Source organism: Equus caballus, chromosome 16 (genome assembly GCF_041296265.1).
Source record: "Equus caballus isolate H_3958 breed thoroughbred chromosome 16, TB-T2T, whole genome shotgun sequence".
Classification (NCBI taxonomy): domain Eukaryota; kingdom Metazoa; phylum Chordata; class Mammalia; order Perissodactyla; family Equidae; genus Equus; species Equus caballus.
The window spans coordinates 84,014,146-84,038,283 of NC_091699.1; the positions used below are offsets into that span (position 1 = coordinate 84,014,146).

The 24,138-nt window shown below is 50.5% G+C and overlaps 1 protein-coding gene and 1 long non-coding RNA gene across 2 annotated transcripts; both read left to right on the plus strand.

Moving 5' to 3' along the window:
• Positions 1-9,600: 9,600 nt before the first annotated feature.
• Positions 9,601-11,653, plus strand: SOX14 (SRY-box transcription factor 14). The gene has a single exon (XM_023620980.2). The coding sequence runs from the start codon at positions 10,118-10,120 to the stop codon at positions 10,838-10,840; it is 723 nt and encodes a 240-aa protein (XP_023476748.1). The 5' UTR covers positions 9,601-10,117; the 3' UTR covers positions 10,841-11,653.
• Positions 11,654-13,548: 1,895 nt separating this feature from the next.
• LOC138918127 (uncharacterized) lies at positions 13,549-15,067 on the plus strand. The gene is made up of 2 exons (XR_011427124.1): positions 13,549-13,940; positions 14,029-15,067. It is a non-coding gene; the product is annotated as an uncharacterized lncRNA (long non-coding RNA).
• Positions 15,068-24,138: the final 9,071 nt, after the last annotated feature.

Below are 24,138 nucleotides of genomic sequence, written 5' to 3' on the forward strand. Positions count from 1 at the left end.
GACATCTTGAAACAAGTATTTCAGCAAGGCAGTCTGGTAGAGCAGGATTAGACAGACTTAGGTACCAGTCCTGGCCCCATGACGTGCATGCACATAAGTGACTCCTGCCATGCCATTCTAAGGTGGCTTCTTTCTCTCAAAACCTTGTGGCTATTATGGAGATTAATAAACAAAGAATCTAGGTGTATATAACATACTATGAAATACAAGGATTCAGATTATCTTTTAAATTATAATCCAAGGATTATAAATGGACTGCCCTGATTTATAGTGAAGACTAATCATTGCTAAAATTATCCTACTGAATTAAGCTCTTGAACATAAGTTGATAAGGGAATCAGTCCACTCTAGCATAGTAAGTACAAACTTAAAAATATTTTTAGCAAAGAACTTCTACAAGATATATTAGGTTAAAGCCATAATAACAGACCAAAATAAGTCCTCATCAGCAGACTAGGCATTCTGCTTTCTGATAAAAGTAAGCATTTAGGGGAATTTACTGAAATAAATGTTGTATTAGCAGAGACATTGCCAACGCTTACCCAGAATAAATAAGAACAGTAAATAAGTACAGGGTAACTTCCAATTCTTCCCATCTCCACCCAGCCATGTGACACTCTCATACTGAACTTCATGAAGTCCCATCTCAGAAATGTACTATTTTGGTTGCCCATCTGATAGATAGCCACCCCTTCATTCTGGCATCCAGTGCCACTGAGATCTGGTCCACCTTACCTTTCACCTTTTCCCAGTTCACATCTAGTCTTTCATCCCGTCTCTGTAGCTGCCCCAATGCACACACCTCTCCACCTCAACCGCTTCCTTTCCCTCCCCTCAGCCTATGCGATCCTTCCCATCCTTTCGTGAAGGCAGCTGCTCAAGGAGCCTTCTGTTAAGATCTAGCCCTCAAGGATCCTCTGCCTCGTACCGTGCTTGGGTTCCATCCAAGTTCACACTGGGTCATACCAAGGGGCTTGTGATAGCAAGATGAGGGCTCTTGAGTCAGACAACACCTGAGTTCAAATCCTGGATCCACCACTTACCAGCTCTATGACTCTGGGCAAGTCTTGTCTAAGTTTTTGGGCCTCAGTGTCCTCATATTCAAAATGGGAAAATAACAGATTTCTCCATCTAGGCTTATTGAGCATTAAATAAAATAATATACATAAAGAGTTTTTGCATAGTACCTGGAACATAGTATGTGTAGAGAAGAATTCAATCATTGTTGGCTGCTACCTGCTACGGTTGTCTGCTCTCAAATTACTTTCTGAATTTATGTCTTGCCTCACTCGTCCAACCGAGCAAAGGTCAGTGAAATCCCTGTGGATAACGACCAGGAAGGATAGATCCCCTCCTCTGCCCCACTCCTCCAGCAAGTCCTGTTGGGACTCACCACCAGGCTGAGGAGGCTTTACCAGGTTTGGGTCATGACTGATCTTTCCTTCTTGCCACTAACCCACACACCTCTGGATGCCAGCTCTTTTAGAGGTCTAAGCCAGGATTGTTCCAGATACAGCTGTTCCTTTATATGTTTTTAGGGAAAGTTCTAACAAGAATAGGGAAGCATGTGCTACTTCACAGAGGGCAGGACTGCCACAGGGCAGCATGAGGGCACTGGTTCCTGGATGGCAGGGGAGAAAGAATGCCAAGAGTTAAGACAGAGAGGAGCTCAGAAAGTCAAAGGTAGGGGACCAGAGCCAGGGAGAGGAGCAAACGTAAAGCCGGGACATTCCTGCAACCCAAAAATATGAAGAGGGGAAGACAGGACACAAAAACTGGAGTTCCAATACAGGAGAGAAGTGAAGGGAATATTCTGGATGAAGATAAAGGGAGACCCTAGGCAGCCACTCCAGACTGGAGCAGTGGGACTTAAAGAGACTCACATTGAGGAATGCCATTGTCATGCCATCTCTCCAAGCTGATGAAAATACTGGAGGATACTCTAATTAAACATGGAAGTAAACAAGAAAGGGGAAGATGTGAGAAACGGAAAGGAGTCAAGTCAACTCAAAAGGAAAGGACCTCCAGAAATGGTGTCTCCAAGAAAGAGAAAAGAATGGCAGATTACCTGACATGGCTGACCTTGTGGGAAATTGTGGGAGAGGCTCTGGGAAGGCTGGGGAGAATCAGGGACAGCTACAAAGCAAAGCAAGAAAGTGGGGAATAGAGCAATTAGCAGAAAGCAGGAAACCAAATAGTCATAATACAGTACAAGGCTCAACTGTGACTCTTTACATAGGTATAACAAGCAAACGCTGTTAATTCAACCCAAAAAACCATAATAGAACTCCATTGGGAGGGTGGAGGAGGGGAAGCAGAGGGGGTGGGGGGTCAGAGAACTAACTCCTTGATTATTGGCAGTCTGCACATTTTTTAGAAATATAGAGATGTGAAGAGCTTCTCGAAGAATGGAAAAGGATTCTCTCTGGAGAGAGGCTCTCTGGGGGGCTGTGAAGAGCAGGAGTGCCCGGGGCAGGAGACTCACCAGGCTTCAGCACTCTGACTCTAAACCAAGTCAAGGTCTTACTCCAGTAAAATAAAATTTAAATAACAAAAAAAGGAAAAGTCAAGTTGATCAGCATATTTTAAGTCAATGCACAGGCTCCTCATCAGTAGATTGCTAATTAATTTTTTCCTTACAGATATTTTCACATTTTATTTAGCTGTAGATATCAGGATCAGGACTAGCTAAAGAGCAGAGAGTGAAGTGCTATCATTACAGGGGTGCCGCAAGGGGCTCCCTGCCCAACAGCATCGGCAACACTGCCTATAACGTCCCCATCACTGTCACACTGGCCTGAAGCAGTTCCCTTCTAAAATCCAGCTCCTCAAGTCCTTTATTGGCACCTTAATAATTAGTGAGCATCTTAGCTCACAGAAGCTGACAGAAATTAATAGGACACTGTTTGGAGATGAGAACTGTGAGGCGCGAGAAGATGTTAAAGAAACTGGAAAAAGGGCAAAAGCCAGCCCCAGCAGGGCCAAATGTGCAATGGCAGAGGGAAGTGGTGGAACTGAAGACAAAATGGAGTTCTCTGCACAATTCTGCCAAGAGCTGGCTGTGATATCGTCCGACAGAAACAGAACAGGTGAGGTATTGGGCTGCCTACAAAGTGCTTCTCACTCTGTTCTCCAGGTGGAGCCTGTGGTAGGAAGGCCCCAGGACAGCCCCCAAAGATCCCTCCTCTGTATTCACACCTGATGTCGTCCTCTCCCACACTGCCCCAGGCTTCTGTCTTGGGCCCTCTCAGATCATTTGCACAGGAAGATTCAAGATGCTGTGTCGTGAGCAGTCTTCAGGGAGAGGCCCATGCGATAAGAAACCGAGGCCTCCTGCCAACAGCCACGTGAGTGAGCCTGGAAGTGGATCCTCCAGCTCAGTCAAGGCTTCAGATGGCGGCAGCCCCAGCAACGTCCAGACCGCATCTCACAAGAGACCCTGAGTCAGAACCACCCCGCTAAGCTGCTCCTGGATTCTTGACGCTCAGGACCCAGACAAGATCATAAATGTGTTGTTTTAAGCCACGAAGTTTTGGGGTAATTTCTTACACTGAGAGTAAGAGAAGTCAAGTAATTTGCCCAAGGCCTTACAGTAATTAGAAGCCCTAGGTCTTGAAGTCCATTTTTATAGCTCTTTCTACTTAACCATCAACTCATTCAACAAATATTTCAATGACTTTTTTATTAAATAAAATGTTAAGGGTCATTGGTCTTCAGAACATGTAAAAATGACGCCTTAAAGAAACAACAAGCATCTGAAAATAAATCTTTTTAATGTAGCACCATTTGCGACTGCTGAGTGCCCTAATACGTCCTGCTGTTGGGTTAGGGGGCAGGTGCCACAAAAAAGAGGAAGTGTTATTCTGAGCCCTGATTGGGGCTTGTTGCCAGACTTTGGTCTTATCCTCTGCAGTGCATAATTTGTGATAAAATTGGCAAGAGAATGTATGCTCCAATAACTTGGCCGATTGCATTAGCAAACACAGAGCCTCAAGGAGTATTATTTATGATAAAAGCTGACCAAGGATTCTTACATTAGAAGAATGGGGGTGGGGAAGCCCTAATGCCTGTGAAACACCTGAACACAATAAAACCTGAGGCAGAGGCATACAATGTTGACATTCTTTTGGCTTTTATTCCTAGAAATAAAGCATGTCTTTCCTGTTCTTACAACCACTGGGATTTTTTTTTTAATCCCAAGAAACCTCATTTGTTCATATACAAATCCCATATTTCTCAGGCAGAGATATTCAGATGCCTATATGTGGACTTAGTGTCTCCAGAAAGTGCCAACTCAGAGGCCTGAGGCTCTCCACGGGGAAGGAGGAAACTCCACTTGGTGGGAAGTGGGGAGAGGAAGTCAGGGACACATCTAGCTGCTGGTATCCACTCTGTCAATGGACATGTTTTCAGAATCATGAACAGCTGTGACCATCCCTTGTTTTATTCCTTAGCTCCCTGAAGGGAAAGGAGGGAGAAGAGGAGTCCAAAGCATTCAGCAGGGGTGGCCCTATTCTTTAAGGGATAGTCAAGCAACTGACCCCAGGGCTGTAAAACTCTCCCCATTTATAAAGTTTCTGGCCTATAATTAGAGGTAAGATTCCACCATAAGTAGAGTGTCTGATAACCAATATTCTTTGTGTGTTTGCTGGGATTGTTGTTAAGTAATTCTGGTGTGTCTCATTCCAATGACTTCCCAGTACACACAGAATAAAACCCAAGGACCTTGTCCGAAGTGATGCAACTACTTGGTGGTGAGCCAGGTGTCACTCCAGGAATTTATTTCTTGGTTTTCATCTGTCCTCCCATTGGGCTGTAAGCACCATGAGAGAAGGGCTTGCAGGTCTTGTTTACTACTGTGTCCCAGCACCTAGCATAGTGCCTCGCACACAGTAGGTGCTCAATAAATAGCCATTTAGTTACTGAAGCAATAAGATTTCCAAGCCCTACCTCCGTTGCCACCCCTTCCATTCCTAGGGGATGTGTGTATGTTATTCAATCCTCTCTTAACTTCCACCAAGTTGGTGAATCATGTGATCTCTCCTTCAAACAGACCCCAGCTACTCAAGTGAAGGCGGTTTCAAGTATCAAAAAGACTCCTTACCTGCGCGCTGCGCGCTGGGCGTCGAGACTGAAGTGTCCTTAAGCTCCGGGTCCTCAAACGCGCTCTGTTGCAGGCGCTCCAGGCGTCTGTCCTGGGACTCGGTTTTGTTCGGTTTCTCATTGTTCCTTGGTGGAAGCCGCTCCCTTCTGTGCTATCTTGGCTTCGAGGGACACTTGGAGTTTTACAAAATTTCAAGACGCTCCAGTGCTGTGGGCTGGGTCCTGGAGGGAAGACTCCAGAGCAATTACCAGGAAATGTCTTAATGGGACCACAGCCTTGGGTCCTCGCGGGCGCTCTCGAGAGATGGGATATGTCTCCGAATTTGAAAATAGAAAACAGGTAAAAGGAAAAAACGAGGGTGACAAATAGTAAAATATTTTTGGTAATAAGAAAAAATTAAAAGTTTATGATTTAACCAAAGTGCATTATTTCCCAAGAGCAATTTATCACCCTCAATGTTGGCTCCTGGGATCTCGACGCTCAGGGGAAGCCGGATTAAGGCCCCCCCCACGCCCGCCCCCCGTAGCTAAACGAGTGCGTCTGGTGCTCACATTCCCCGCAGTGAGCTGGAGCCCCGGCTGCGCGGAGGCCCCGAAACCGGCACCAGGAGCTTCTCTCAGTTCCTCTCCGGAATCCCCCAGGGGGAGCAGAAAGCCAGCAGGACTGGCGTCCTGCGAGTGCTCAGCACCTTGGCCCGTCTGGACGCGGAGGACTCTCCTGGCCTTTTCCAAAAACCTGCAGGGCGTGAACCCCGTGGCAAGCTCCCCGCTTCCCCTCCAACCCACAACCACGTTCTCCAAGCCGTGGTCTGCGCACCTGCCTCTCCGAGCTCGCCTGTCGCTCAGTCCCAGGAGGCCTGGGAGCGAGACCTTATGCCCACTAGAGAGGAGGGGGTGGTGGCTAGAGGGCGGGCAGAGCGTTGAGGCTAGGCAGGTGGCTGCGGGCCTGCGGGCCCCGGACTTGTGCGCTTGGCTCTACCAGGCTGCATCTGGGGTCCTGTCCCCGCAGCCAAAAGGCCTGCTGGAAACTGAGCGAAGGGAAACTATCGAGCATCTTCTCTGCGCTCGGAGCTGTGAGGAACTGGCACTCAAAGATGAATAGCAGGCGGCCATCGCCTTCGAGGAGCTCGAAGTATGGAGGATCGCACCGGGTGCGACAAGGCTCTACACGAGGCTGAAGAAGAGGGCACGAGATGGAGAGGGCGTGAGAGTGAGAGCATAGATTCCCCAGCCAGGGAATCAAAGAAGGTTCCCAAGAGGAGGCGAAGCCTTGAGAGAGACGTGAGCTACGCAAAGGACTTGGGCGAAAGGAGAACAGAAATGCTGCCTACAAAGGCCCAGAGCCAAAAGAGAGGAAGGCATCTGGGACCTTGCTAGGGCGCGAAGGGGTTGGGGGTGAGAAGTGGATAGGGTCGTGACCTTCGAGGACTCTCCTTCACTTCTACCGGTACAGCGACTGTTTGCTAACAGAATCCCTGTTGCTCAGAGGTCCGGATACCAGGCTTCGGCCGGCACGCGGCGTGCCTTAGTGACTGCGCTGCGTAAAGACGCGCGTGCGGAACATCTGCGCCAATTCTCTAGGCAAACGCGGAAGCTGAAAGGCCACATCCCAGGGAGGTCTCCAACTCTAGAGAGTGGTCTGGCAGCCTAAGGCCCGAGCTTCAGGGTGCGAATAAAGCGAGAGGCGCATCCAGGCGACCTCTGTGCTAAGAACGGTTCCAGCGGTGACCAAAGCTGCTGGTTCTCCCCAGGAGCCACCTCTCCAGGACGTCTGCCCCATGGTCTAGGCCTGGCTGGGAGGCAGAGCTCAGAGGGACAGGGCACCGCGGAAGAAGGCAGAAGCATGGGCTGAAGACAGCACCAGGCCAGGCCCTGGGATCACGGGAACTCCTGCGCAGGGCCCAGCACTAAGGAGTCTTGAATGAACCCGTGGCCAACCTACATTGTGTAAGTGGTATGTGCGACTGTGCGGTTCGCCTAGAAGACGCCTCGATGCCAAGACAGGAGGGCCTAGCCCTCAACCCAGAGTTCCATTGAAGCGCAGAGTTCAAGTCTCAAGGCCAAGACGCGCAGGAGGATGCTGCACATCTCCTCCCGCCAGGGTCAGTGAAGCCGGACCCAGGCAGCCTGGGACTCTGGAAACCTGGGAGGTCATGCGGCGCCCTGCCCACAAACTGCCTCCCTACCGTTGCACGCCCTTCGTACTAATCCACTCCAGACTCATGGATTCAGAACTAGGGCAGAGCGCAAGATGTTTAGAGAGGAACGCGGACAGTAAGAGGAGGGAATATAGGAACTGAAGGAGGGCGCGCCCGTGCCCCGAATTGCCTCGGGGCAACCGGAATGAGTTAGCCTGGAGGCTGGGAAGAGAGAATGGGTCTAAGGCCCTGTGCCAGATTCTCCTCTTTGAGCAGTTTCCAAGAGTTTGGTTTGCATTACCCCAAACCTCTGTGTGTGGGTTTGGTGTCCCTTGAGGGTTCCGGAGTGAGAGTTGGCAGGTCCCCGCCGGACGCTGTACCTCTCTGCAGATATGAGCATTTCTGTCATTCCTTCCCCAAACCGTCGAGATGGCCCAGTGGAACTCGAATTGCCTGGCGCACGGACCTCAGATCCCTGGCAGGCTCTGAGCGCAGAGCTCAAGTGAGTAGGGCTTTCCTGCGACTCTTGGAAACTCTCCCAGGACTGAACTAAAAAGCTCGTCTACTTTCTGGTACCCCAAGCTAAATGAAACCTCTTGCAGAGAAAACAGGGATAGCTGGCAGGACGGAGACGCAGCTGAGGCCGAGAAGAACGTAAAAACTGTGCACCTGCTCTGGAGCCCACGCAGAGGTGGCGTCATTGGCGCGTGGTCTATGCTCAGGGAAGCCAGGTTTCGGACCAGAGCCTAAGTGAATCAAGAGCGGGTGTGAGGATCAACGCTTCCAGAGCAGTTTATCTGCCTGGCAGGTTTCGATGGCTCCAACAGTCTGGTCGAGGGGTGCGCGTTTGGCTGCAGTACCATCTAATCCTCAGAGTGGCGCCGCATGGGATGGAAAAAAATTAAGGGTTTCAATCCTACACACCTGGTGTCACCACTTTTGGCAAGTCGCTTAGGCTTTCTCAACCTCACTTTCCTGACTGTAAAATGGGCGTAGTGACCACTTCTCTGAAGAGTGTGCTAAGGGTGAGAAAGGCTACGCGCCTTTCGAATTGTAAAAAGGAAAAGCAAAGCCTTCACCTCAAACTTGATACACTACATGCTAAAGAAAGACTCTCTCGCGCTGCCTCCTAGTTTTTACCTCCCCCACGGTCAACCCCTCCAAGCCCGCGGAGCGGTGCGCGTTTCTGGTCGGTCCTCCCCAGAGAGAGACTGGTGCAAAAGCCAATAAGCCTGGAACACACGCAGGTCTTGCTGGGCCTGGGACAATGGTTTCCATTTAATAAATATTTCCCCCAAGGGCATTTCACATCGGGCAGGCAATTATTCAAAGGAAACAGGCGTGCAGGTTGGCTCTGCGGGTTATTTCGTCCTCTTCACCCGAAGAATGCTCATCTGACGCAAGAAACGAGTCTCGCCTTCTTGCTGGGTGGGAAGAGGCGCTCGGGGACAAACCGACGCCGGATGCGGATACAGCCTGACGCTCCGCTCTGCTACAGAAGGGGCAACTGGAAGGCCCACACGCCCCGCCGCGCGCCGGCCGGCCTCCAGGCTGCCTTTCCGGTTTGGACAGATATGGAAGGAAAGTTGAAGATATAAAACACTAAATAATAACATAAATAGGAATCGTGATGGAAATCCCTTCCCCCGCTCCCTCCACGAAAGTGAAGAGCGGGTCGCGGTGCTCTTCAAGGTCCACCAACCAGGGTTTGAGAACTCTGCACTGCCGGACGCGAGGCCTTCCGGCATCGGCTTGGAACGCACGGCCGAGCTAGCCCGGGGCGCAGCGCTTCGCCCAGGCGCCGCATCCCGGGGCGCGGGTGGAGGCGGAGCAGCGTGGGCGTTCCGGGAGAAAGACACCAAAGGACCTCCGAAGATATGGCGCCAAAAGTTTATTTCGCTTTTTCACCTGAGTTTAATCTACTCTTTTTCTCTTCCAGGGATCTTTGACAAGGGGGAAACTGCTGTCCTTGCATTTCGTGGCGAGGCTGTCCTATTTATCAACACGCACCCTCGGCTCGCTCTCTTTGCTGCCCTTTCCCCGGGTCTCTGTATTCGAAGTCCCAATTCTCCTTTGCACAACCGGGAAAGGAAACAGGCACTAAGAGTTTTATTTGTTGACAGTGCCAGAAATAATGTGGAAGCCAAGTCCCCAGTCCTCAGCTGGCCGCTCTGCTCGCTCCTCTCTGTCTCCCCCTCACACCTCACCCCGCCCCCACCAGTCGCGCTCCCCCTTTCCTCCGCCGGCGCGCTGGCAGGTGCGCCCCCTTGCCTTCTCTGCTGCTGATTGGCGCCCAGGTTGGGGAGTCGCCGCCCCGCGCTTATGTCAGAGTGCGTGCCGTCCGGGCCCACCTCGCCTTTGAACTTCGCCGCTTTTGGCTCTCGTTCACCAGCCTCCCCGCATTCTCAGCCAGGTGCTGTGCTAAGGGAGGCAGCTCCGCGAAAGCCACGGGAGGGGGAGGGAGCCCAGGCGGTAGACACAGGAGAGAAGAGAACCAGAGAAGGCGAAGGTGGAGAGGGGGAGAAGGAGGAGCTTTTTGGCCCCGCCAGCAAATTACCTGGCCACTTAATCCCAGAGACTCCCCGACTTGGGCCCCAGCCTCCGGTGCCGGCAGCCCCCGGCCGGGCCGCCCTCTCCTCCCCCACCCTTCCTGCCCGCACTTGCCCCCCGGGGCCTGCCTGGGTGCCGAGACTGGCATGATCAGCTGAACTTTGAGGGGTTAGCGCTTCTCTCGGGCTTCCCCTCAGCAGTGCGGAGGCGAGGGGAGCGCAGAGCCCCGAGCTCAGGACGGACGCACAGGCAGACAGACAACCGCGCCCAAGCTCGCCTGCAGAGCCCCTGCACTCCCCACCCCCACCCGCCTAGCCTCCGGGACCATGTCCAAACCTTCAGACCACATCAAGCGACCCATGAACGCCTTCATGGTATGGTCCCGAGGCCAGCGGCGCAAGATGGCCCAGGAAAACCCCAAGATGCACAACTCAGAGATCAGCAAACGCCTAGGCGCCGAATGGAAGCTTCTGTCCGAGGCAGAGAAGCGGCCATACATCGACGAGGCCAAGAGGCTACGCGCCCAGCACATGAAGGAGCATCCTGACTACAAGTACCGGCCGCGGCGCAAACCCAAGAACCTGCTCAAGAAGGACAGGTATGTCTTCCCCCTGCCCTACCTGGGCGACACGGACCCGCTCAAGGCGGCCGGCTTGCCCGTGGGGGCCTCCGACGGCCTCCTGAGCGCGCCCGAGAAAGCCCGGGCCTTCTTGCCGCCCGCCTCGGCGCCCTACTCCCTGCTGGACCCCGCGCAGTTTAGCTCGAGCGCCATCCAGAAGATGGGTGAAGTGCCCCACACCTTGGCCACCGGCGCGCTGCCCTACGCGTCCACCCTGGGCTACCAGAACGGCGCCTTCGGCAGCCTGAGCTGCCCCAGCCAGCACACGCACACGCACCCGTCCCCCACCAACCCGGGCTACGTGGTGCCCTGTAACTGTACCGCCTGGTCTGCCTCCACCCTGCAGCCCCCCGTCGCCTACATCCTCTTCCCGGGCATGACCAAGACTGGCATAGACCCTTATTCGTCAGCCCACGCCACGGCCATGTAACCCCCAGCCCGGCCGCCAGACCTGGAGGGCGGCCTGGAAGCGGGGTCTGCACCCTGACCTCTGCGCCTAGCCGGGGCCTGCAGACGCCTCGGGGTCAGCCCTGCCGCCGCCCCCTACCCTACCCCAGACTCTGCTTCTCTCTTCCAGGGGGATGGTAGGGGCGTCCTCCCGGACCCAAGGCGCAGACAGGTGCCAGAAACTTGTGAACGTTATGACAGCTATACAGCTGCCCCTACCCTCACTGCCCCCAAACCAATCTCCGACTGTACCCCCTTTGGACAAAAAAAGTAGGCAGTTTTGCTTTATATGTCCCCTTCTCTCTCCTCTGATGGGCTTTGGACTCCAGAAATCCCAGATCTTGGTATTATATCTAGAATATGCATATATATTTTTTCTTCTGCACCCTGAAGATAAGAGTTAGCTGTGTCTCTGTGTTTTGCCATCAGACACAACTAGGTGCCATTTGCTCTTCATGTATGGGGGAAAAGGCTTACAAATTTAAAACTACAAAAAAGGGAAACATTTCTATTTAAAATCATGCTATGATAGTGTTTGCTTCTTTAAAGGTAAAACAAAAGGACCCACCTGGTTATTTACTTTGTATAAAGCAGTGCTCCTAGACACCTAAGTTTACTTTTAGACAGAATGTCAGGTTAAGTCAGGAAGTAGAAAGTGAACAAAAATTAAAAGAATAAAAACCTCCTAAATGGTCATAAATGTTTTGACGATGTCTTGGAAATGTACCTAGAAGGATTTCACCTCCTTACACTGTTCATTTGTTGAACAAAGACGTTTTGAATAAAGACAATCTGTCATTGCAAAAAGTAACCTTTGATGTGCATAAAATCTGAAGTCAGGAGGCCAGGTCTGGGGCCGCGGGTCGGTGGCCCCGAGTCTGAGAGTGCATGGAGTGACTCTAATAGTGGCAGCAGGTGGCTGGCCTGCTGGCCGGGGGCAAGGGGGCCCAGAGTCTGGGAGTTGCCCCTATTGCCGCTCTGGATCCTCTTTTTGCCTTTAGAGGCTGGACAAAGGTATTCATCCCTGAGACGTCACTCCTTCCGTGCGTTCTTCACAAAGTGGTCAGACCACTTCAAGGAGCGAATGAACTAAGACAAAGGCTGACCCAGCCTCTGAGATCTGGGTGTATTGTCTTTTCTTAAACCAAACTCCAAAGGAATGGAGAGAAGCGCCGAGTCTACTGGGAACCAGTTGCGCGCCAAGCACCCCGTCCTGCGGTGGGTGTTTAATTAGTTCAATACATGGGGGGAAATCAGTGGAATCGATTTTTTTAAGGTGTTTGAAAACACTGCTGCTGGCTTTTCTGGGGATTTGGGGCTCGGTACTGGTTCCTAAGTTAAGAAATAAAAGTCTCAGAAACGCAGAAAAACTAGGTCCCAGCTGCGCGCTGTGGGAGACGTTTTACTAAGACCCCGCGGGAGCAAAGGGAAAAGGAAGGAGATAGGCAAGGAGTTTTTTTAAAAAATCACATAAAGGAGTTTAAAAAATCATAAAAATTAAATAACTCATAGCCCTTAGTGTTTAACGAACCAGAAAAAGAGCCCTTTTCTTTCCCGGCTGGGTGAATGTGAGCTTGAAGACTGCTGTTTTCCGTGGGGAGAAAGGAACTGCTGATGCTTTTCAACACAACTCTGTGAAACTTGTTCTCAAAATCCAAGGGTGCTCCCCCACTCCTCTACCCGCCTCCGGTCTCCCCGCCAAAGCCGTGCTCCTGCGTGTTTTTCTGTGGGTCGGGGGCTTTCCCGCGGCTCCGAGCCGGTGCGGGGTGGGGGTCGGGGGCAGCCTGACGGCTTGTCTGCTTTCTGCCGCTGTTGAGGGATTTGCGCGGTTGCCTCTGCCGTTTGCAAAGGAGTCGGTGGCTGGAAGTGCACGGGAAACGTTGTCAACAGACACCAAAGCCGAAACCCACGGATTAGCATATTGTCCTCAAAACAATTAGAAGTGTTTGAGGTGCTATTTGGAGCCTATTCATCCGAGCCCCTTTGTCAAAGGGGGATTTTCATTATGAAAAAAAAAGTTAGCAGTTGTCCATCTGGCTGAGCTGAATAGCAAAGTGATCCGTGTTGTATATGCTTTTCTCGTTAAGAGCTCTTTTGAGACCGATGTTAGAATTAAATGGTATAACACAATTATCATACACGGGCGCTGAATAGGAGGGGACGCCTATAAATAATAGATAGATAAATAAATGAGCGATCAGACGAAGGTAAACAAAGGCGGGCCGGGGGACGTGTGGGGGGAGGCCCGGCGGGCTGCGCCACGCTTACTTAGCATCACAAAACCCTCTTACAAATCGAGACAATTAGGAAGTGACTTGCCTCTGGTGGCCGTCCGGTCTGGGGGCTCTGGGCGCTTCGGGAAGGCCCCTCCTCCCGCCCCCTGGGAAGACCAGGAGGCCTAGAGCCGAGGCGCCGCGGTTTCGCCGTCTGATGTAACCCCAACTGACAGTCCTGTCAGCCGCTCTGATCTCCCTCATAGCTCAGTGTCCCTTAACATCTCCTAAGATGAGACTTACAGGGGTCTGGGGATCGCCCCGCAGAGCCCGGCGCACCAGCGCCCTGCGTGCACGAGTGCCCCGGCCCGAGGGGGGACCCCGCGCGCACCGCCCCAACGGGGGTTCGCGCCCAGCCGACTCCGGGGCGGGGTTAGGCTGGGAAGGGGCACCAGGTGGGCACGAGCGGCGGAAGCTCAAAAACGGAAACCAAGCTTCCAGATTGCTCCCGGCCCTGGGGACCGAGAAGGGAGGTCCGGGAAACCGGGTTGCGCTGTAGTGAGGAGGCGCCGTGTGCCCGCGGCTGGTGACAGACTTCTCTCTAGCCGCAGAGAACGGGGCCCCAGCGCAGGTCCCGGGACCTGAAGCCACAGACCTGCCTCGGGCCCTTTCTGCCTGCCACACCTGGTCTCCCCCCTTCCCGTCGGGCTGTGTCCAGCCGGCTGCCCACCTCGGGCCGGCCCGGCCTCGCCGGCAGGGGCCTGCTGCCGCCCAGCCTCCGCGCCCCGGGCCGCAGGGCCGCCCGGACAAACCGCCGAACTCCTCACCGTCACGCCGCTGACAGGGGCCGCCGACTGACTTTGAAGTCAGGTGCAGACAAAAAGAAATCCCCTGGGGGTGTGGGGAGGGGGCAGTCCCTGTCAAACCTGTTTGCTCACAACTGTCTCTTTCTTTCAAGAAAATCATTAAAGCAGACCTGTAGGGAGAGGAGCCCCGCCCGCCGGAGCCGAGGAGAGCCGCTTCTCCCGAGCGCGCCGCGCGGAGCAGAGCGCAGGGCGAGGTGCCCTCCGCACACCCTCGGCGGCGTCGGGAGGACGCCAACGCTGGGCGCGCGGGGCGCCCGGGACCCCTCTGCGCTGGGCGCGCGGGCCGCAGCCCCCGAGTCCCGGCCTTTTCCGGGCTCCAGGGAGGGCCCGGGCCTCTCTCCTGAGGGTGCGATTGCTTCCAGGGGACAAAACAATTTGACCCAAATGCTTGCCGCGCTCGCCCCACCTCTCCTCTGCTGGGACCGCGGAGACCTGACCAACACGCTGCTTGGGACCGCAGCGGGAGGCGCTGGCGTGGCAGAGGCAGAGTTGTTTGGGTTTTAGTTAGACTTTCTTTTTTAAACCTTGGCAGCCAGTTGGCTCAGGGGCACACTGGGCACATCTTCTGGGAGCTGCAGGATCGTTGGCTCCTTTCCACTCTTGGCCTTTCGTGAAGAGCTTCTGCAGCTTTTCACGCGCTTTCCCAGCTTTGGATCCGACTCCAAAAACCTTTAATTCCCTTCCAGTTTTCTAGTTTTTCCACTTAAATATCAATTTCCTTAGAACCACTAACTTTCTAGATAGGAAAGATCAGCTACTTAGAGTAAATCATGCTGAGGTGTGACTGACTGACATCTGAGACCCCCCCCCCAACATTTGCATTTTAAGACAGGATCTAGATAACCTCCGGGGATCTCCGGTCATCTAAAGCAGGGTGATATTTCAGTCAGGAGAGGCCTAGGGGACTTTCATTACATTGCACCATCTAGAGAAGCATCTCCCGCGTGGGCAACCTCTCTGCAGAGATCCGACATTGCCAGCGCCCGGAAAACTTGGCGAGCGGTGGCGCCAGGACTGTCCTAGAGGACCGCGGTTTCCTTTGCTCCTCCCCAGCTCAGGCCTTGTCACCATTGTTGAAGCGGACAATGCAATTCAAGTCATTTGAATTTGAATATCACGTAATTCACAAGATTCGCGTTAAGAACTCTCATCTCTTTATTTGCTGAGCTGATTGTGCGTGTGTACGAGGGGGAGAGAGGAAGAAAGACAGAGGCAGAAGGGGCCCATTAGATTTGGGTGCAGGAGATGCCGGGGCCAGTGCTTCATGCTTCCGCGGAGGGCGCGCGCCCTCTTAGCCTCTGGCCCTGCCCGGGCCCTGGAGACCCTCGCAGACCCTACTGTGGGAGCACGACTTGGGCAGATTTCTTCTTGGCGCCACGGGGATGGGACTTGTCCTGGAACCAGAACCAAGAAGGGTTGGCGCTGGGCTGCTGCTGAGTAACTAAGAAAAAAATGAAGTCGGGGTGGGGGCCGCTAGAAATCCTAGGGTGTCGACGCGGAACGAGAGACTCGCCATCGCTCCCGCCTAATCCCGGCTCTGTGCGCGCCCAGGGACCGAGGCTTGGTGGTGTCCGCCCCGGCACTGGGAAGGGGAGTGAAGGTGGAAAAGAGGGAGCCTCGACACCCCCTCCTCCCCCAGTCCCCGGTACTGCGTCCGGCTAAGCCGTCAGCCGCGGACTCTTGGCCAGTTCCTGGGGCCCGGGTGTGGTAGTTGCGCTCTCGGGAAGCGGGAAAGGCCCCGAGCCCGGGACCTTCTTGGGCGGCATCCCCAGGTTCTCTGTCCTCTTCGCTCGAATCCCTGCGCTGGGCATCCTCTCCGATCCCCAAAAGGTCCCAAGAATTTGATCTGAGTTAGAGAAGGGAGCAGGTGCCCAGATGGGACGGAGACGGAAGGGAATCCGCAAGTTTTCTCCCGGCTACAAAGTGGAAGAGTTGCACAACTCTGGCGGCCAGTGGCCATTTCCAAACTTTTTCACTTTTGAATCGAGAGGAGCAGCAGTTTATATGGGATCCGTGCCTTCGGGGCAGGGATGGAAGCGACCTTAGGAAAATTCTGCCAGCCTGCCGGGCCGCACTCGGTCGAGAGTAGGGATGAGACGAAAGAGCAGACCAGACGGACCCGTGCGGGGCGACCGGCCGCACTAGGGCGCGGGGGCCCCTGCGGCCTCCAGGCCTCGGCGCCGTCTGCTGCTCCCGGCTCGAGAGCTCAACCTCTCCTGGTGCCTCGGGGCCCAGCCGCACCTCTGAGCCCAGAGGCTTTGCGGGCGCTAGAGCTTCCCTGAGCACGAGGGGAGGTGGGCTTGAGGCGCACGCTGGGTTCCGCGGGAGCGCACCCGCCTAGCTGGCGGAGGGCGGAGAGCCGAGCGTCCCGAGAACCGCTAAGCGGCTCCCGACTTCCAGTAGCCGGGCCAAGGCCCCGCGGGCTCTCCGGACGCCCCGCCCGGGGACCGAGGGAGGAAGGAGAGCGAAGGGAGGGAGCCGGGGGCCGAGGCGCACGCCGCTGGTCGCCTTTAGCCCGGCACCCCCCGTGGCGCGGAGAGTCAATGGGATTTGCACACTCGAGGTGTAACAGCATTACTGCATTAATTACCATTTCCATTTCACGTCCAGATTGTTTACTTATCTGCGGGAAACATATGTCGGGAGAAGTTCACATTCCGGATTCTGCTCCGCTGCCCAAGGTGCAATTCCGGGGAGGCGGCGAGGGGGAGGGGAGGGCTTCAGATTTTTTATTACACCCTCTAGCCTTATCTGCCGCTGTAAATTATGAGGATCCTCCATTGAGCGGCATATGGAGATTATATACTTTTTTGAATATCGTTTCCCAAAGCCTGCAGATTTTCACTTTGAAATGAAACAATCCTCCACCGGCTCCCCCGGGGCCGGGCTCCTGCTGCCCTCCCCCCGCCCCCCCCCCCCAAGCCCCTGCGGCCCGGGGGACCCTTTCTTCAGGGCCGCGCGCGCACCCACATCCCCAATGCCGCGGTCAACGCCCAGCGGAGGCCTGTTTCCCAGGATCTGAAATAACGTCTCGGGGAAAACCCATCCTTGGGGATTAGAGAACCAAGGCGGCGCCCCTTCTCTGTTTTCTGCACCTTGACCCGGGACTTCTTCTGACCAGTTTGCGGCTTTTTTTCATTTTGGATACCCGCATAGACGCGAGCCCACTTCTGCCCTCTTCATACGCTGGGCGGCTCCAAACCGGAGGCGAGGGCTGAAGCGTCTACGCCTGCCCACAGCAGCGTGCCTAGCACTCACGCACCTCAAAGCTTCCCAGGCGCAGTGATCTTGGGACCGGCAATTTTGACTCCTTTGTTTGGGGAGAGGTGGAGGTGGCGGGGAATGTGCCCCCGCTTAAGACCGCTTATTGTAAACCCGGAACGGAAATCCTGCGTAGAAGGCAAGTGCCTCCCCGCTCCGGCATAAGCAGGACCTACCAGAGCAGCGCAGACCGAATCCCATCTGTCTTATCTCTCCGAGACTCCTTTCAGGCTGAGATCAGAGAGGGAGGGAAAAGGAAGAGAGAATCATTGTTCTTCTTCTTTTTTTAATTTAATATACTAAGCCACCCGTTCAGGTCATTTATATGCTTAATTTAGTGATAAAAGTCAATAAGCAGAATCACAGGAGTCTCCCCTCTTTCTATTTCTTTTGACCACATTTTCCCACAGTAATTGGTAAAACAGTAAAATATGTATGCCTTTGTTTTTTTCCGTTCAATGCTTTGTCGCAATGCAATTACAATGGGTGTGCTTTTTGTAATGTAATTTGTTTGCTTTTTTTTTAAGGACGTAAGGAAAAAAATACGCCTTTTATGAGATTTTTTTTTATCTTTTTCGGGTTCGGTTTGCAGGATTACACTCACTCATATGTAGACTCACTCTCAAAAACCAAATTCAGAGATTTCCTTGAAATGCCCGTTTTTATGTTTCTAAACATCCCGTGGGAAACCTATTGTGATGCTAGACCAAGAACAATTAAGTGGACCAAAGCAATGCAATTAAGGCAGAGAAAAAGTAAAACAAAAGAATGGGGAAATAAACAGATTCTTTTCCATTAAGTGTTGTTTTGGGATTTCTAATTTTTTCAAGACCTCTAAGGAAATTGTGAGGTGTCACTTCTCTCTTCTGGGTCTATCTGTAATTGAATCTAGGTCACTATTCTAAAGCAAGAAAAGTCTGCTTCCCACTTTCCTACATCAGGCTGAAATTTGGGGGAGGGACAAGGGTCTTGCAATTTCATTTAAAATGTAATGGTGGATGAACTGATAAGCAAATAGGGAGAAAAGAGTCTGCTTAAAAGAAAAAAAAAAAGGCATGGTTTTAATATGCTCCAGATGGGGGGAAATGATTTACATGAGAGTTTATTTCCTCTTTGCTGATATGAAAGAATTACAGATACAAAACCCACTGATCTATAGAATAAAAAAAGAAAAGAAATGTTATTTTCCTGTAAAGGTGTCAGTTCATTTATATTCATTTAACCATCCATCCATCAATTCACTTTCTCACTCCTTGCACAGTCTCTCTGGCTGTTAAACCTTCTCCTACCGATACACTTTACTAGAATATGCAATGAAGTTTTCTTTCTTTAAAATAACGTGGGATTGAGATGAAGTAGGTAAAGATAGGTGAAGAGGAAAGGTTTTGTTGTTGTTTTTAAGTATCCCCGATAATTTAACATTATGATTTTAGGGCAAAATTTTAACCATATTCACCCTTCATTCTTGCTGCAATTTGAACACATGTAGTGTGCCTGGAAGATTATATGCAGAGAATATGCAATTGTTTTTCCATAAAATATGCATGCAGTAGAAAGACATTTATCAGTTGAAAACCTTTCTGTAACATAGAAATGTACCAAAGGATGAATCCTTACGTGTAGTCAGATGTTGGGTCAATAAGGCATTGTTTCATTAAAATAGCTGTTATGGGTACGAGCAAGTTCACATTTCCCTGAGGATCTTCTGCTTGGTCAAGGTATGAGCAGCATCACATCTTTTGTGTTAAAAAGTGCCAGGTCTAAATAATTGTGTAGTAAAATTTGCATATATCAAGAAAGAAATGAGAGGTGCTGTCATTTGGGGGCTTCCAAGTGGAGGAGAAGATAATTTAAGACTAGGTTTTACTTTTCTTGGAATCAAAGATGATGACCAGCATGACAGACGCTTTCTCCATATTCACCCAAATAAGGGGGTGATATAGTGTCGTGCCCTGTTTCAGTGTCAGCCAAATGCATGATTGGAGATTTACAGCTCTAAGTGAGGACAAGACAACCATCAACATCTGATGATGGTTTTCACAAGTAAGAAAAACTGTAAATGCAGCCTCACAGGATGAAGCTTCTCCACACTGAAGACTAACTCTTTAGGTCTTTTTCCTTTTCTTATTCCTTCTCCTCCTCTTGTTTAGTTTTCCTTTTTGAAATGTGAATACTGCTGTCAGATGAGAAATTTCCTTCGTAGGTCTTCATAAATTATCAACACCATTCTTCATCGTGTCGGGTTCTTCCTGCTCTCGCCTCCTCCTGCGGTAATGCATTTTCTTACCCATCTAATTTTTAACCAAATAAACTGAACATGAAGCAAAAGGAGTAACAGTTTGAACTTGAACTGTCTCGTGTGTATTCCTTACTTCAAACTCTATAGATTCATTTGGAAGGAGTGCTTATAATACAAAGCAGCTGGATAAAAGGATACTTTTAAGACATTTTAGAATTTCTCCTTAACATTGTCTTTTACCTCCTGGGTTCCCTGAAATGTTTGTGATACCTAATAAGAAGAATCCTTTTGCTTTGAGTTATCTTTAGAATGGAATTGACAAGAGAAAAGCTGAAGGCCTGAAGGTTTGTCTTCTGTAGAAGAGGTGAGCTGAACTTTTCTCTGTCCTAATATACTTGTGGTTTTCAGTGAGCTGTTCACATGTTTGTATAAATGGGTTACACTCTGAACTACTATGAGCCCAAACAAGGTGTAAATACAAATGACTCCCTGTCTGCTGCTGTGGCAGCTCTAGCTGGCACCTGGGTTCAGATCTGCCTGGTTACCACAGGCTCGGGAAACTCCAAGTGTATCACGCAATTATATGAGTGTCCATGGCTAGCTTGTTAGGTAGAGAGGATTGCAATCAGATGGGAGGTCAACCTGCTGTCAAATTAACAACCTTAGCTCCTTTGCAGCTGGTTGAAGTTACTCCAGCATTTCTTTTATGAAAACATATTTTACAATAAATGGGTGAAACGGGTAATGATAGAGGTGGGTTTGGATTTTTTATTTGAAGAAGAGGATTTCCAATAACAAATCTGAAGCCAAGCCTTGTGATTAGGACTCTCTGCCATAGCCCCATCTTTCCACAGGTGGCCTCTTCTGGTGCTCTCCTGGCACACCAAGATGCCTGCCTCTTTGGGGGCAGCCTCTTGCTCTCCCATGTCAACTCTTAGGGGACTTTCTACAGGGACATTTTATTCTTGTCTTCTTTTCTTTTTTTAATGAAATAGAAATTAGATTATCTCCACTATCCACCATTGTGTAAAATGATGAACATCTGAGTCATCAAACCTGGTGAGAGAAGGAGCCCTCATCCCCTTATGAGACAATCTGGAGGAAAACAGGTAAATCTGATTTGTGACAAACTGTTGCCAAAATGAAAGTTACCATTATGACTTCATTCTTCTTGGTTGGGGAGGGCTCAAAAGTAGTATAAACTCAGAGAGAAAAAAAAATCTTTGGATTGAGACCAAAAGCAATATGTATTAATTGCTATCTTCTGATCATACTCTGAGTTTCACCTAGATGTCAAAACAGCATTCCTTTAGCTAATAAGGGGGGAACAAATTGAAAAGACCTTGCTTCATGAATGCATTTGTCAACCCTTTATGGTTCAAATGCCTTACTCTTCTGAATGGGCAGTTAATCTCCACAACCCAGAGGAACCCTGAACCCTCAGGCTAAGGTTCCACACCACTGTCAAGGAAACAGGGTGGGACAGGGATGATGCAGGAGCGGCATGCCACTGCCCATTAATCACGAAAGTCCTAGTAACTGGGCTTTAGTCCCCTGCTGATGGTATCAGCTTCACTCATATGCTCTTTCCCTGGATAAGGGAGGACAGCATCAAAAGCTCTCACTGTCTCACCAGGAGAAATACACGATGCTGGAAGATGCAAAAGTGGGAGGATGATCAGACCAGCCTGGAAGACTCCCAGAGCCCAGGGAAGCTGTTGCCTGGCGTGGAAGCCAAAGTCTGAGCACCAAGCCTCAGAACATTCATTTAATTAAGTCCCTGGCTTAGATGCAGAAAAAGAAGTCAGGCAAGTTTATTTTCCTCCAAGGGGCACTGACTGTGCCTGGATTGGTGGGTAGAACAGTCCATTGGACGCAAATGGGTAAGATTTGATCTCTTTGAAATAAGTGACCGAGAGAAAAGCCAACATTGTCAACCATGTTTAGGTACCATCTCAGCTAGTGAATTAAATTAGATTACTTTTTCTTTCAGAAAATGTGTGTTAGGGATATGTTTTAATTGATTGTATTTCTTTCCAGGACTCTGAAGATTTGTCTCCATCTTCCCTGGGAGACACACTCTGTTTGCAATAAGAGAGAGAGCCACGATCATTTATTAGATGGATGTTAACTGAGCAGTCCGTGCAAAGAAGTGTGTGAGCCTTCAATACTCCATCTTGTTAAATCCTCCCCAAAGCACCAGGAGGTAGGTACTGCTATTACCCCTATTTCACATAGGAAACTGAGGCTCAGAGACATTAAGTTACTCGCTCAAGGGCTCACAGCCCTCACAGTAGAACTGCTATACCAATGCTCACTGTCTTCCTATAAAGTCAAGGAGTCATTGGAGCAGGGTAAAGGAGGGAGCAGAGGGTCCATGGAATTCACAGCTGGGGATGAGACCAAGGAAGAGGAGAAAAGGTAGAGTTTCGGGCTAAAGTAGAGAAGCAGCAACAGTTTCCCATCCTCAGGTGAATGGGTAGAATATGCAGAATCTAAATGGATAATTGGCATCTCTTGTCACTGTGGATGGAGCCCTCTTACGAGTTGGGCCTACATTGTTTCAGCCTTACTGGCCCAAGTCTCACTGGCTGCTTCCAAATCTTGCAGACACGGCCAGGGGCCAAGACATCACCAAGCTGAGCCTGAATCATCACAGATTTGGAGGGCCACATCCACAGACACAGATTTCCTAGAGAGCTGACCAGATGAGCCCCCAGCCCCTTCCAGACTCACTCCATGATGCGCTCACTCCAGAGGGTCCGCCTATGCCAGGAAGTTTAACAATTAAAGGTATAGTGTGTTGGGAAGGAAAACAAAAATATTTACCCAAATCCTGCCTCTCATTCTCCTGCTCCCAGTCAGGTTTAGTAAATCCATTACCCTTATCATGCCCTTGAACTCCTCAGCCAGATAATTGGAATCTGCCCAGCCTCTGTGTCTTTGCCTGAAGATGGGAACACTTTTTTGCTTGCTCATCCTGCACTGAACTCTTGCATATCAACCATGGTGGTTTTCCATACCAAGTGGTTTTTCATTTCCTTGCTCATTATAGTTTGCATTTGTCACATCTTTCTGGGAAGATCAAAGCTTGCCATAAACAAAAAGATACTGATCACAGTATTTAAGGCAATATCAGAACTTTCCAGAGCTCCTCAGTTGTCAGCCCCTCCTTTGGGCACAACTTTTGCGGAATTACTCTGAAACGTGCTCCTTTCCCCTTCTCCTTCCAGTTTTAGAATCACACCCTTGGTTGGAATACAGACAATTCCTAACAAGTCACATAAAAAATGAATGTGTGAAGACAGAAGAGGGCGTCCATGGAGAAGTGAGGGGCAGAACCCTGTGAGCAAGATTTGGTAATTTTATGGAAATCTTAAAAGGAGGTTTGAAATGCTATTGGCTTTACTAAGACTTTTATTCATGAACTGCAATTGATGACGTGATCATTTATGCAAATGACGGTTTTGTACCTAAGGACTGCAGATCAGTGGGTGTGTGTTTTGGGCAGGTTTCTCAATAACGTTGACAGGAAGACCTGATGGAGGCTGGGGGGATTCGGGGGTAGAGGAGAGGGGGTACCATGGAGAGCAATGAAAAGAAAGGCTGAGTGCTGGTCCTGGTCCCTGCCCTTTGATAAGGGGCAGGTCAGAGCTGGCCAATTTCCTTCTTTCAAGTATCACCTTCACAATTTTGGTCACATCCATCTGTAATATTATTTACTTTATATTTTTCTTTAAGTTGACTCATTTTTTTCACTTTAGCCTATGATTATGTACACGATCGTGTACATGAATCATGAGTTTGGTAGTACTAATTGAAATTAAAATTTTTCCCCTGTGACAGTCATAATTATCTCAAGTCATACACTTTGGGAAACACTGATCTAAACAGCTCACTTTCCCACAGAGGAAAATGAAGAAAGATCGGAGGAGTGAAGTGGTTAGTCCAAATCACACATTCTGACCACAGAAAAGGCTAGCCTGTAGCCCAAGTCTGTTAGATGTTGGCCCAGCACTCTTTCCTTTTATTTCTCTCATTTCTCTCAGAGGCTCAAAGAAAGCATAAGGCAATTAACACTGTCTCTTGAAGGAAGAAAGACTGGAGGATTTACCAGGTTCTCTCATAAAGTTTAAATGCTTTCTTGGTAGCGCTAAGCCTTATCTCCTTGTTCAGAAAGTCTTCAGCCTACTAATTACATTGTTTCAAACAACACATTTCCATTAGAATTGGGAGAAAGAGGGATCTGAACTGGCTTTTGAGAGCCAGGGGCTGCCCATCACCTAAGAAGGGCAGCTGGGCAGGAGATGCAGGAAGGGAAGGGAAAGACCGCTAACCATAAGCAGTCCAGTCGTGGGCAGCCACCAGAGTCTGTGCCATGTAAAGAGTTAGCGCGTCCGGGGATGCAGTCTGGGCAGTCGGCCGGGGTCTAGGGCTGCACCGCCCCGCCTGCCCAACTTCCCTGGATATCTGTTTTAACTTGGAGCACCTTGTAGTCTAAGAGGGCTGAATTCTTAATCTATGGCCTCACAAAGTCTGTGGTTGTTTCCAAAATCACATGGCCTTGTATTTGTCACTCCCAGCACAGATTCCAAAGTAGGCTTCATTAAAGGTTAAAAATAAATGAATAAATAAAAAGCGCAGTGAAGCAGTTTAGCCCCATGGAACAAAAAGCTCCCGACACATGAAATATTTCGTTGCA

Coding starts and splice junctions, on each gene's coding strand:
- SOX14 (XM_023620980.2), top strand. CDS start 10,118: ATGTCCAAACCTTCAGACCACATCAAGCGACCCATGAACGCCTTCATG.